The sequence below is a fragment of the Uloborus diversus genome, chromosome 3 (assembly GCF_026930045.1).
Source record: "Uloborus diversus isolate 005 chromosome 3, Udiv.v.3.1, whole genome shotgun sequence".
NCBI lineage: Eukaryota > Metazoa > Arthropoda > Arachnida > Araneae > Uloboridae > Uloborus > Uloborus diversus.
Window position 1 is genome coordinate 180,719,686 of NC_072733.1, and position 14,461 is coordinate 180,734,146.

Here is a 14,461-nt window from a genome sequence, read left to right on the forward strand (position 1 = left end):
TTCACCATCTTCTCCAGCACGGTTTCGTTTGTTGTTCAAATTTTCCCGTCTCGTTACGTTTTTTTTTAGAAACTTACAAAGTACTGGCTGAGAAATGTTTACTTGTTCTTCAGCATTTCTTTGACTCATCACGGTTATATTGTCAAAGCATTTTAAAATGTCATTTTTTTTCCTTGAGAGTAAAATTATCGTATTTTTTCTCCATGGCTAAAATGTTTGACCGTTTAGAGTAAAGATCTTACCGTAACTGAGCAGGTAGAAAAATTCTACTTTACTGATAAAAAGGGAACTTGTTTCTCTGGAAGTTACTTGGCAGGGTTTGCCTTTGTGTTTCTTTTGATTGAGGAACAAAAAAGGGAAAGAAATTGAAAGTTTATGAAAAAGTGATAACAATAAACGAAGACACTGATTACAATATCCAACTTCTTTAACACGTGTTACTATACAAATGTTTCGGAACTTCGTGATTCTGATAATATTAAGCGAATGATAACATTAACCGTGATCACATTAAGCGGCGCTTACTGTACCTTCTGCCAAAAACAACGAAATAGAATCATCGGATACCACGTGCCGAGGGAGGAGTCAAGTGTCTTCTTGTGAAAAAAGGACAATAGAGTCTGTCGCATCGCATTACTCTGTTTTGAAAGATTTAAAATATATATAATTTTGAGGTTTTCCTGAATATTGATCGCAAAATTAGAATAAAATTTACACAAAATAGTTATATTTCTCTTTCATGCATCTCTTTGAGCTAATAGAAAAAGCAATTTAATACCAATAACCAATAAAACAACTCATTTCATATGCGTTTTCTTGAAACAAAATTATATATCTAGGTGTAAACATCTTTCTCGGTGAAAACTTTTGGTAAAAGAACCTATAATTATCTCCACATGACTTATAGATGTTTGCGAAGAAAATTTTAAAGATTCTTGTTTGATTCTTTAGTATATTGATTCTGTTTCCAGATGTTAAGATAAAAATCAAATTTTCTCTGCTTTGACAATTAAAAATTATGTATCATTTAATTTTTCACAGAAACAACTTTTTTGGAAGAAATGAAATGGTATTCTGTAAAGTTTTCAAGTTATTTAATATTTTCTTTAGTTTGATGTCAACTAAGCTTTAAAATATGTAAGTGTCACTTTCTTTAGTTGTAATGAAGCTCTATTAACTTGCCATTCGTTGTATTGATTTTGTTGATAATCAATTACAGTAGTATAGTTATATATATATATATATATATATATATATATATATATATATATATATATATATATATATATATATATATATATATATATATATATATATATATATATATATATATATAGTTAAATTTCAAAGTGAGATTTACAGTCGACTCCCGCTACAACACAATTCAACTCACGCGAAATGGCTATAACGCGAATTTTACACGAGTAACGAATTTATAGCTAACGCGAATTCCTCGTTCACAACACGAATTGTTTTGAAGGAAGTATCGGCTTCGTTATTGGCTACTAAATACTGATTTCGGAATATTATTACATCCCTTTAACATTACTGACAGTGCATGTTCCCACACCAAACAGTGTACACATCGCTAAGTTAGTGCATCAAATAACCACTCAGTATTTTTCATTTATCTTTTTTTCATTTTAAATGTTAAATTTGATGAAATATAATGGCATCTTAGCGCACTGTTTCATCTCAAGTTTGTTAAGATGGGAGAAAAAAAAGTTTCTGACAAAAAAAAAAAAAAAAAGGGGAGGGTTGGTTAAGATTCTCGATATGCTTGAACAACTGTCAAACGTCGACGGTAGCACGACACAAGTATGAGTGAATCTACCATATTTACAATTAAAAAATCCAAACCAAAAGATCTCTAAAAGTTCAGAACTTAGTTTCAATATTGAAGCTTGCAGAGTTATGTCTAAGCAAATTAAATACTATGAAAATGGAAGTTGCTCTTGTGTTGTGGATTAAAGAGATTAGGAAGAGAGGCTGTTGCTGTAAATAGAAACGTTATAAAAGAGAAGGCAAAGCAACTTTATTTAAAAATGTATTAGGTAACGAACCGAGATCCTGGAGCATAAATCATCTCAATTTTTTCACTCATAAATACTATTACCATATCTACTTTACAGTAAGGGAGACTGGGGATACTTGATCCCTACTTTAGTTTTCGATTGTTTTCTCTGCAGCAAATTATCAGTTTTTTTAAAGAAAAAAAAAGTACGTGAAGAAAGGTTATTTTTTTCTCTATCTGACAGTATTTTTTCAGTTGAAACGAAACAGATAGTTTTGGTAAAAATTTCATAAAGGGATTATGTATCCCCACATCAAGGGATACATGATCCCTTCATGGGGGATACTTGATCCCACCGAGAAAATATAGACTTTTCATTAGATCGGCAATTTATTTATGGATTTTAGTTTTCTACAAAATGTTTCTAAAAACAAAATTTCTAATTTTCTTTATTAGATTATAATAATGTGAACACAAAATAACATAGTTTCAAATTTCACTAGACATTTGTAAAAAAAAAAAATGTACACAACTTTCATGAACTTATGATGCTTTTGATCAGTTACTTATCCAATACAGTTGTGAACAATACTATATTTTATAAATGAAACTAACAATTTTTTTAAAGTAGCGTAATGAAGCTAAAATTACAAATAATAATAATAATAATAAAAAAAAAAAACAAGCACGAAAACCATTTTATTTGCTTCTTGTCTTGCAATAATAAAATTAAGAGTTTATCATTTGAATTAATTTTTAAAAAGAGGGAAGAAAAATGTAAGTATCAGTGTATACATAAAAAAGAAAGCCTAGCTTATGTTTTCAAAACCTGAAAAGTCAAATGCAGACAATTCGTTTGTTGTAGTTCTTTAAGTTCCGCACACCCAACTGGATGTGTGCAGCTTAACATATTTTGTCAATTTTTCAGGAAAAATAGATTGATTAAGCATATTACCTTTTCGCTTCAGAAAACTTATTTCAAACTCTAGAAATCCAATTTTGCATTCTATCCGCTAATGGGTCAACATAATGGGCAACTCACTTTTATGTTGTAAATCTAACTATAGTAAAATCATTTATTTTTTCTTTCAAAAAAAGATTTGACATCTATTTCAACTTGTTCAAGCTCATTTGGCTGATCAGAACATAATTTATCAGTAGAGTTGCTTTATGTTTAGATGTTTGAGGTGTTATTTGGGTTACAAGTGCGGACTGATATTTCAATTGTTTAGCATATTTACAGTAGTGATTTTTTTGAATTTATCACGCAAACTATGATTAATTTTATTATGTTAACATAGTTTTGAATGTTTCAAGTTAATGGCAACTAAGTAAACAACATTTATAATGTTTTCATTGCGTTTATACTGTCATATGGATACTTGATCCCCGGAATCATGTATCCCTCTAAACAAAGGAATCAAATTTCCCTACTATGCGATTTTTACAAACATACTTATTCTATTATTAACAATCAGTGGCAATTTACTAAAAATATGTCTCAATTATTAAAGACTGTCTATACTTTAACATTGCACTTAGAAATTTTTTTTAAAGTTGTATTTAACGAAATGCTTTCCTAAAATAAGTTTCCCTTGTCACATTCAGACGATCATTTCTAGAGCTAAAACAAAATGACTGAAAAAAAAAAAAAAAAAAAAAAAACAAAATGTTACCAGTTTTTATGTACAAGTATAACTTTAATATAACTGTCAGGTTTCAAATTTCTGCTTAATGATTTTGGCACATTTTTGGCTATGGGATCATGTATCCTTAGGGATCAAGTATCCCTAGTCTCCCCTACTAATTTAGTTATAGTGCAGTATTTTACTATTACTACATACTGTGCGTACCGTGCTGTTTTATTTAAGTCCTTGATCATTCATTTTGTGCATCTTAAAATATTTCATGTTGAATAAAACAGCTTTTATGGAAGAAACTGTAATGTACAGTTTGGGAATGTTTTAAAGCAGTTTGAGGGGTGTTTATTAGAGTCTAATCTAAAAGAACTTGACTTGTTTCTAAAAAAATTATGTGCCTATATTTTTCCACAACGCGAAATTTCGACTTACGCATGTAGTCATGGAACGCATGCCTCGCGTTAAGTCAGGACTGACTGTAGCTAGTTTCCGTCCTTTCTATGGTCAAAAAGGAAATCTACTGCGTTAGAAACGGGAATATATCCGTAAATCCTCCCTCTGGATAAGATCCTGATCACGTGGGGGACAAGCAAGACTAATTTTATTCATGGCAGTGTGTTTCACAATGTCAGATAACACTAAAATAACCATACTTTAATAAAAGGTTTTTATTAAAACATTAATAAAACCATGATTCTGTTGCGAAGGCTGCATTTTCTTATGAGTCGCTCAGAAGCTAATGCGTTCAAAATATGTATAACGTCGTGGGAAGGTTAAGGGCAGAACCTGCAAAGATGAGTTTTTAAGACATTTGGAAGAAACGAGTTTTGATTTCCATATTAACAAAAATAAGAATTGTAGGAACTTGATATTTTTTTCGTGCTTTATTTTCAGTGCAAACCAACTAAGCAAGCTTGTACAATTAAACTAAAGTAGATAAGAATGATAAAAATGCAAAATGAAAAAAATGCAGCTACTGCCCTTACTAAATTTTTGTATATAACCATACATACAAAAATGTGTGTAATATAGTATTGTATATATAATAGCATTATATGTATTGTATATAATAGCAAGGGGTCTTGCAGATGAAACAGTACTGTAATGATTTATGTATATTTTCACTTTATAAACAGCGCGTGCTTTTCCATTATTTTAGTTGTATGCTACGTACCCCCACAATAAATAAATTTTATATAGTGAAGTGGTGATCAAAATCTGAATTTAAAAGGACAAACTTGCTATTGCTTTTCTTACCGGCAGTTTTGGCCAGTAGCAGCAAATATACACAATTGAAACCTGTGCGCGTCTGTGTCTGTCTGTAACACTATCTCTTCTAGACTGACAATTTGTACCAGGTCAATACTGTTACCGTTGAATACAGGACATCCAGGGAAACCATTCCGCCCCGTCTCATCTCTCTAAGCCTTAAGGGACCGGACCTTCAATCCTGATAATGTCCAGGGACAAAAGCATTAAGATTATCAGTTGTCACCTGCCGCAGGCGGTATTGAGCCGCTGCAAGTGATGAAGGAGGCGGGATGGGGCGGCGAGCGAAGTTAGCGGGAAACGGAGCCCCACAGTAGGTAATATATAGTTTTCATACGGCCCAGCTGTTTGTATGATGCAGTTTTTATTAGTTGTCGTTGAGAAGATAAATAACTTATAAAAGAGCTTAGAAATTGCGGTTTTTTAATTTCTAACACCATTTATGAATATGCAAGAAAGTTGCAAATAAAGAAGAAATTTAAAAATAAACAATTATTTTAACTTTCTAATTCTTTTTTTGCTGCCAGAGTTTTGCTACCAGAATTGGTTTTAAAGATAATATATAATGAAATTCCTTGCGGAAGGACAAATGAAATGGCCACGAATATCAGGTTAAAAATTGACAATCAAAATTTTATTAGTTAAATATTATACACGTTCTGAATTGATGCGTTTTTAATATTATACGCTGTAGCAGTTAAAATTAAATGAGATATTATAAATTAGTTTTTGTGCATTTCTTGGTGCAGAGCATATGAAACAAGTGTTTTCAAAGGAAATTTAAATACATTTTCATAATGGGGTTGTTTCCTTCAGTCAAAAGTACTACTTTTTGTCACTGAAATTGATAGAATAAGCAAAAGTTATAACATGGGCCCAGAAAATACTTTCATTTTCCCAACAGTTATTTTTTAATTAATTTTTTTAAATGTCCGATTTTTCAAACAAGGCGTGGTCTTGATGACGTCACAAATGATACATTTTGGCGCATCTTTCTACAGCGTTTCCACGTTATAATCAAGAAGCGAATTAAACATTGCGCTCTACGCTTGCTATCAACCGTATCGTTGCCAATACACGTGAGTAAAGATGCGAATTAAATATTTAGCTCTGTGAATGGCAGCACTGAATGGCATTTTATCATTTGTGATGTCATCAGCAGAAATATAAACAATGAAAGCACACCGATATAAGTATTTTTTAAAAAAATATTGAACTTAAGCAAATTTATTTAAAAAACGGTCAGATCCTACGTTTTTAAACATGCTCTTTCGGAAAAAAATACTTATAAATTTTTGGAAAATACCCCATTGGTGTGGGTAATTGCCGTTGTGATTTGAATTTCTTCAAGAAATTATTTTTTTTTGCATTACGATTCTTGCCGTAAATTGCAAAGACAAAACATTCAATTGTAAGTATAAACTATCATTTTTAATACGCTTTTATTAGCTTCACTTGTATGTTTGTGAGTAACTCTCCTTTGGACTAAGAGCTAGTGGCTTATTACTGTTAGTACATTCCACCACTTTATAAGCGTTCGTGGCCGAGCGGTCTAAGGCACGGGTCTTCGCTGACGTTCACCTCCGGGAATCATTGGGCGTGCGTTCTAATCTCGTCTACACCGAAATGAAATTTATAATCTTGCAACTCAATTTTCGCCCACTTTTTGTGCTCTGATTCTTTTAAAATTTGGAGTGCAACCTCAGACCCGATGTAAAGACCCTATCATCAGACCCTGTAATCAAATTAATTTATTAACGATAAGTTATTAGTTTATTCTAATTGACACACTTTTATTAGCTTAACTTGTATGTTTGTGGGTATGATTCTGGGTCCAACTTTCCTTTGGACAAATCGCCAATGGCTTATTAGAATTACTTACAACGGACAAATCAGAGCTGCGGTGTATAACAATGTTTGCACATGAATTTACCAGAAAGCATTCAAAATGTCTGATGCAAATAATGCAATAGAATACTAAGATATATTCCATTATAAAAATCGAACACACGCACAAAGATTTCATTTAAGAGTTTCAAGTATTAGCAATATTTAGTATCTAAATCTTATTTGAAATAATAGTTTAAAAAACTAAAAAAACACGCTTTTGTAGCAAAATGAACTAAAAAGTTAAAAATTATCAGTTATTTATTAAAGTACAGTACAGTAATTTATTAAAGTTAAAAATTACAGACAATATATAAAGTAGTTGACCAAACAACTTAATTTTACTGTAATAAAAAAAAAGTGTGAGGGGCTTCTTAACAGTTGTCTTAAATTTCTTCCACTTGTTATCCATGCAAAAATGTAAATAGGCAGCCCTCCGCGCTTTTTTTATTACAGTAAAATTAAGTGCTTGTTCAGTTACTTTATGTACTTGTCATCCAAAGATTATTTTTAACTTTTTAGTTCATTTTGCTACTAAAGCGTGTTTATTTCAGTTTTTTAAACTATTATTTTATATAATTAAAAATTTAGTTACACTAGAAATTTTTCTAACCGCTCAGTTTATATCAATAACAACATTTCCACTACGGGTCCGTTATTTCGAGTTTTTCATGGGGGAGAATTTTTTCAGGCAAAGATTATACACTCAATGCAAATTTCACCAGAAAACAACAAAAACCACGCCCAATCAACGTAAAAACATTAGTTTATCAAAGCGAGGGAGGGGGGGGGGAGGAATTGATCTCCCTGACCCAAATTAAATGATGAGCCTGGTATGCAAGTGTTAATTTACGTTATTTAGATTGAATGTCAAAATGGTTCGCTGTCAAATGATTTCGAAAAGAAGGTGGATAGATAAACTACAGGAAATCATTATATGTATATCTAGTACTTAAAATTGCATTTCTTTAGCAATGAAACATGTATAGTTAAATTAAGTATTAAAGTTTTGACTGGTATACCCTTTTTGAGCTGCATGTTTGTAAATTATTACTATTCTAGAAGAATAGTAATAATTTAGCTTTAGGAAATAACTTTTGTGTTCTGCAGTGATGCAATAAATAGTGCTATAGCTAAAAACTAATATAATTTTATGCTATGGCTGGGAATAAAAATGAACTTTATATTTCTAAGCACGCCATGTCTCTTTTTTTTTCTCAAAAAACAAACAAACTTTGTAACATGTCTAGAGTAATTAAAGCGCTTTATGGCTTCTTACATGTAACGGCTTAAACAGCTGTTTCTTTTGGAGCAAGTATAATGTATCGCAAATAGTTTTGTTGCTTGTGTCCTCAAATGTGTTGTTGAAATGTAAACCCAAACTGCAACAACATTGTAGAAGATCAAGTTCAAAAAAACTAAGTCAAAAACTTTTGGTAATCAGGGATGCCCACAGGGGGGGGGGGGGGTATGGCACAAGTTGGCGCCATCAAAGTTTTTGGGGGAATTTCTTATATTTATTTGAATTGATTTATTTTTTTATTTAAATTATTTTATTTTGTTATGTTTATATTTTTTTTCATTTATTTATGTAGTTTGTGTGTGTGTGTTTGCTGGTGTATGTGGTATGAGTCGTTGGCGTAGCACAAAACTTTTCTAGGGAAAAAAATAAATAAAAAATAAATAAATAAATAAAAATTAAAAAAATATATTTAAGAAAAAGAGAGGTAAAAAATGAAAGACAAAGATGGGAAAGAGGGTTGGGGAAAATGGGGGGGGGGGATTTGCGCCATTGAGCTTGGGGGAGATGGGCACCCCTCTTGGAGAAAACAAGACTTTTTTGACAAGGTAAACTATAAAGTAGATTCTGCGCATACAATAATAATATGAGGCAGTGAGAAGCAAAGAGATGAAAATCGACGTTTTAAAGTTTTGAGTAAAACGCGTTCGAAGTTCAGACCGAAGGTAAGCCTTCATTGAAATTTCGTTTATTAATAATGCTGTTTCGCCGCAACTGCCAGGGATATCAGTTTCTGTTATTGGCCTAAAACAGAGGAGAGGTTCTGTTCTGGAGTAGTACTGGTTTTGTCTAAAATTGTAATTTAGGCACTTACATCCCTCTGTCTCTCACTGTCTTTTTTATGGTTCAAAAATTTTATAACACAAGTCACTGAAAAGCATTTTTTAAGACGGCAAGAAGGAAATTCACAATGAAATATACTTTTCTTCCAATTTTGCCGGAGTCGAATTTAAGCTTTACGTTAAAGTAGAATTAGTTTCAAAAAAGTTTTACATTTCTTTTTTTCTTTTTAAATTTCGGGTATGTATTTAGCATGATAAACTTTCCCTTCACTGACCCCACTCCCCGTCAGCACTTGAAAAAATACTCTATCTGCACACATTTAAAATCGCTCTCCGAGGAAGTGAAGGTTGGCGTGTCGCCAATGTTTGGCATAAACATGTCAGAGTTGGCAAAAAACCGTAAATATAAAAGGACCTTAAAAACAGCGGCAATTCCTTAGAAGACTTCAAAATGACAGTGATGTCAGTCGCAGTTGATGAAAGGGTTTACTGAAGTATCTCTGCGGGGCACGGTTTCAAGGGTTCGGAATCACTATGCAAAATGGTTGTGAGTGGGGGCAGGGGATTCACTCGATTTTCCAGAATCTCATCCTCCTCCTCCCCTCTATAATTTGATTCATTTCAATTTTTTTTAAAAATATTTTCCCACAATTTTTTAAGTTTACGTCTGGAGTAAGACAAATAACGGTTCCACATTTCTGGAATATCCGTAACTTTTCCACTCTTGTGTCCTTATTATTGTCAACAAGAGACATTTTTATGGTCTGTGTTAGTCGCCATTTTAAAGTAGCTTTTAACTGCTGAGATTAAGCTGAAGAATATTCGAAATAATTGCACTATGCATCTTACATTTGAATCCCTTTGATAATCACGCTTTTTTAACCCTAACAATTAGTCTTCCTATTATTCGTTCCTATTTAGCTAATTATAAACTTTTATAATATGGCAGCAAGTCTGGTGAATAATAGTTATACGAAAACAAAGTTCAAGAAAACATTTATGCTTTAAAGGATAGTATTGCCGTTATGAAGTGTGTAACAAGATTTATAGCAACAAAAGTATGATGTTGTGCACAAGTCGCGGAAAATATCAAGAACATTCATGTCAAACTAAGCCTTAAAATATTTGTTTTCATATAAAATGAGCTGATTCATCAGCACCGGGTACCTAAATTTAGTCTCAAATCAATCATCAGAAGTCATTAATTTACTTAAATAAACAAATTCAACAGCAAGCTTTTAACATTTGTTTCTAAATTTTTTACCGCACAGCATCAGAATTTGATGATAAATTTGCCATTTATTGGCTGTTAAGATTTGTTATCCAGGGATTAGCGCTCAGGAACGCTACACAAGAGTTACGAAATTTGATTAATTGCTTTAATACTCAACCCTCCCCCGTTAGATTGATAGAGGAGGAAATTTCTAAAGTCTAGTTCTAAAGTATACTTATACAGATAATTATTATTTTTCTAGAAACAAGGCATAGATAAGTAATGATTTTACCTATGAACTTAAAAGTAGTAAAAGTTGTACTCTTCCTTCATATATTTATCTTAGATGAAGGGTGTGTCGTTGTTTCGAGACAATTGAAAGGTGAGAAAAGGTAGAGACAATCTTACGTAAGTCCTTTGCAAAAATGGATTTTTCTCCAACATCTGATTTACTTTAAAAGCCTTACTTTTGTCAGAGATTTCCTTTTTTGTTATTAAATCAACCCTTTCCTTTCTAAATTTTTATGCAGTGTCAGATAAGATAATTATGAGCGCTTGTAACTTTCTTCATCAACATATTTTCGTTTCCTTAAAATAGACGTTTCAACGTTTTAATCTTCAACAATTATTTTTTTTTCTTGATTCTTGTTAAGAATATGCAAAATAATGTACTACTTCGTTATTTACTTTATCTCTTAAACGAGAGGTTATAAAAATCCTAGAACAAATTCTGAAAAGTAAGAAATCATTGTAATTTCGATCGCTTGTCGGGGAGTTACGACCACTGGTTTGTGTAACAATTTATCTGAGTTGGATTTGATTATACAATTCTGACCATTACTGCTTAGGTTTGTACTTGAATTTTTTTTAAATATTAACATAACTGAAATAATTAGTGATGGTCACAATCACCCATCATACGATTTTAGAACGACAAGTTAACACTTATTCGATTGGATAACTTTAAATAAGTTAAGTTTCTGTATTGAAAATACTTTAAATTTTTATAAAAGGTCCTTGGTGTTAGTCCATGAATTAAATGCTACATGTATTGGTGACTGATGTCTTCTTTGAACTAAAAAGCTAAAACTTGCCTGAGCATTAAATGTTTTATGTAACGAAAACAGCGAAATACCTAATTCATGAAACATTGACGATTTACAAATCTCTCGCTTAAGTGAAATTGTCAAGGCAATATATTCCCACAAAGAGAGTAGTTGAAGGAAATCTAGCAATATTATAACAGTTTTAGCTAGATCAGTACAAAAGCTGTCGCTGGCAATTTGACACTTCAGAATAATAAATTATCTTTTACTCAATAGATAGCAAGGTTTGACATTAGAATCGCGGGACTTTCGATATACCTAGAGCCGAGGGACTGGTCCGTTTGCCTCCAGATTGTAAACCAATAAAATAGTATGCATTAAACACTTTAGGTAACTGAATCATTAAAAAAAATTAAAATATTTCTCAGGATTTACGTTAAATAATTTGAATAAAGCAATAAAACTCAACTTAGTTGTTCCAAAATCGTATGAAAATTTTTGCACTCTTGTCCCTTACACCATATGACATTAATACCCTAATTTCAATTGGAAAACGCAGTATTTCGTTCGATGTGTTTAGATATATTTTGAAAAAAAAAAAAAAAAAAAAAAACGCGTTATGGTGTTAGTAATCTGCAATTTGTGCTTTTTAACAATTGTTATTTCTGGAGTTTAGGGTTAATCCACTAGAGTTAGGGTTAAAATTTCAACTTTCAAAATATCACCAGACAAGCAATTTCTTAATTCAAATGTAGAAGCAATTTTCACCCGTCATACCTTGACCGGGTGATTTTCTAGTATTAAAGAATAGTTCTCAACAGCTGAAATTCTCATGACACTACAAAGAATAATTAAATTACAAGACATTTAAATTGGAAAGTGACATTATTTATAACTTTTAAATTTTCATGCCTAGTTAACATTATGTGATTTTATTAACATTAATATGGAAATTGACTGAAAGAAATTGCATGAAATTTTGAAATTATATTTTGAAAATTAGGAAAGAGGAGAAAAATAGTCTCTCAGAAAAAAACTGTTAACTATTTCTGTAGAAAAGAAAAGAAAAAAATGACAGAGGAATTGGTAGCATTAAAAATAGTCATTATGGTGAATAATCGGCCAGTGCAGATTAATCGGTAATCGGCCAATTTGCTTATTGGTGCATCCCTAATTCGTAACATTTTCATCCTTATCATAATTATTATGCAACATCAGATCATTGTCACCGAATTATTTTCATTTTCAACCTTATAATAATTGTTATTATCATTATTCTTATCATTGTCATAAATTATTATTTTCATCATTGTAACTATGATTCTTATTATCTTTATCACCAATTATCATCATTATCATCTTCATAATTATACTTTTCATCCATATCATAATTATTATTCTACAAAAAATCATTGTCACCCAATTATTATTTTCAATCTCGTCATAATTGTTATTCTCATTATTCTGATCATTATTGACAGCAATTGTCATTTTTTTTATCATTGTAATTACGATTCTCATTATTATCATCATTGTCACCAAATATTATCCTCATTATCATTTCCATCCTCATCATAATTATTGTTATCATAATTATATTCATTATAATCATCATTATCATTTTCATCATCATAATTATGAATCACATTATGATTATCATTGTCACCAATTATTGTTCTAATTTTCAGCCTCATCATACTGATTTTTCTCACTGCTTTGATCATTATTGTCACCAGTTATTATGATCATTTTTCTCCACATCATAATTTGTATACTTATTATTATGATCATCATTGTCACCAATCATTTTAAGCATTTTCATCGTCATCATTATTGTCATTTTCATCTTCATTATCATTTTCATCCTCATTATCATTTTCATGAGCATTACTATCATTATCACAGTTCTTATTTCTATCATTAATATTATTCTACCGCTGGCAGTAAAACGGCAGTATCTGCAGAAATGTGTTTTCGATTTTTTTGAAGAACCGCGTATTGGATTCAATACTAACAGTAGGGAAATATTTGGTTTAGACAGCTTTCTTCAGCCGAAAACAAATAAGCAAGCTTGTACAATTAAGCTTGCATGAAAAAGATGACAAAAATGTAAAAAAAAGGAAAAATTTGCAGCTACTGTCCTTTACCTATAAACGGCAGTATTATCACTATCCTCATTATTTTCATTATTAGCATTATTATTATCATCCTTAATTATCCATTAACATTGTTATCTGTATCAAAATGCTCGTTATAATTAAAATCCTTATCACCATTTATATTTATTTTCTTTCTTTATAATTTTCATTATCAGTATTATCATTATTTTTTATCATAATTTTCGTCACTATCATCTGTATCTCAATGATTTTTCATCTTTGTTACGATCATAATTAACAGTTCTATTATCATTATTAAGTTTAAGATGATCATTGTTGCCAATTATCATCATTTTTGCCGCCTGCCTTGTCTAGTGGTCAGAGAAGTCTGACTGCAACAGGAAGGTCCGGGTTCGAATCCCGGCTCGGGCATGGAAGTATTTTGTCTCTCGTGTCTTTCTCCTTCCTTTGTGTGAATGTGTTGTTATGCTGTGAATGGTTGCCTACCCTATAAACGGGTCTTTATGGCATGTGTGTACTGTAGAAGTCAGACTTTACACCTAATTGCGGTACAGTTGGAAAAGTGAAGCAGCGCAGCCCAAATTCCCAGCCTAGCTGGCACACGAGAATAACAACATCATAATCATTTTCATCTTTATTATCATTTTCATCCTTTTCGTAGTTATTATTCTCCATATAATCACTGTCACCAATTATTTTCATTTTCAACCTCATCATGATTGTTATTCTCATTCTTATCATTGTCATAAATTATTATTATTTTCATCATTGTAACTATGATTCTCATCATCATTATCACCAATTATCATCATTTTCATCTTCATAATTATAATTTTCATCCATATCATAATTATTATTCTACAAAAAATCATTGTCACCCAATTATTATTTTCAACCGCGTCATAATTGTTATTCTCATTATTCTGATCATTATTGTCAGCAATTGTCATTTTTTCATTGTAATTCGATTCTCATTATTATCATCATTATTGTCAACAAATATTATCCTCATTATCATGTTCATCCTCATCATAATTATTGTTCTCATAATTTTATTCATTATTATCATCATTATCATTTTCATCATCAAAATTATGAATCACATTATGATAATCATTGTCATCAATTACTGTTTTCATTTTCATCCTCATCACTCTGATTTTTCTCATTGTTTTGATCATTTTTGTCAC

At 31.1% G+C, this 14,461-nt stretch overlaps 1 protein-coding gene across 1 annotated transcript in view; it reads right to left on the reverse strand.

Annotated features, from left to right (window-relative positions):
• Positions 1 to 14,003, reverse strand: part of LOC129219076 (relaxin receptor 1-like) — a 62,482-nt gene extending 48,479 nt beyond the window's left edge. The window contains exon 1 of the mRNA XM_054853394.1: positions 13,809 to 14,003. Within this exon, the coding sequence (XP_054709369.1) occupies positions 13,809 to 14,003 (195 nt within the window). The remainder of the gene's footprint in view (positions 1 to 13,808) is intronic.
• Between the last annotated feature and the right edge of the window lie 458 nt (positions 14,004 to 14,461).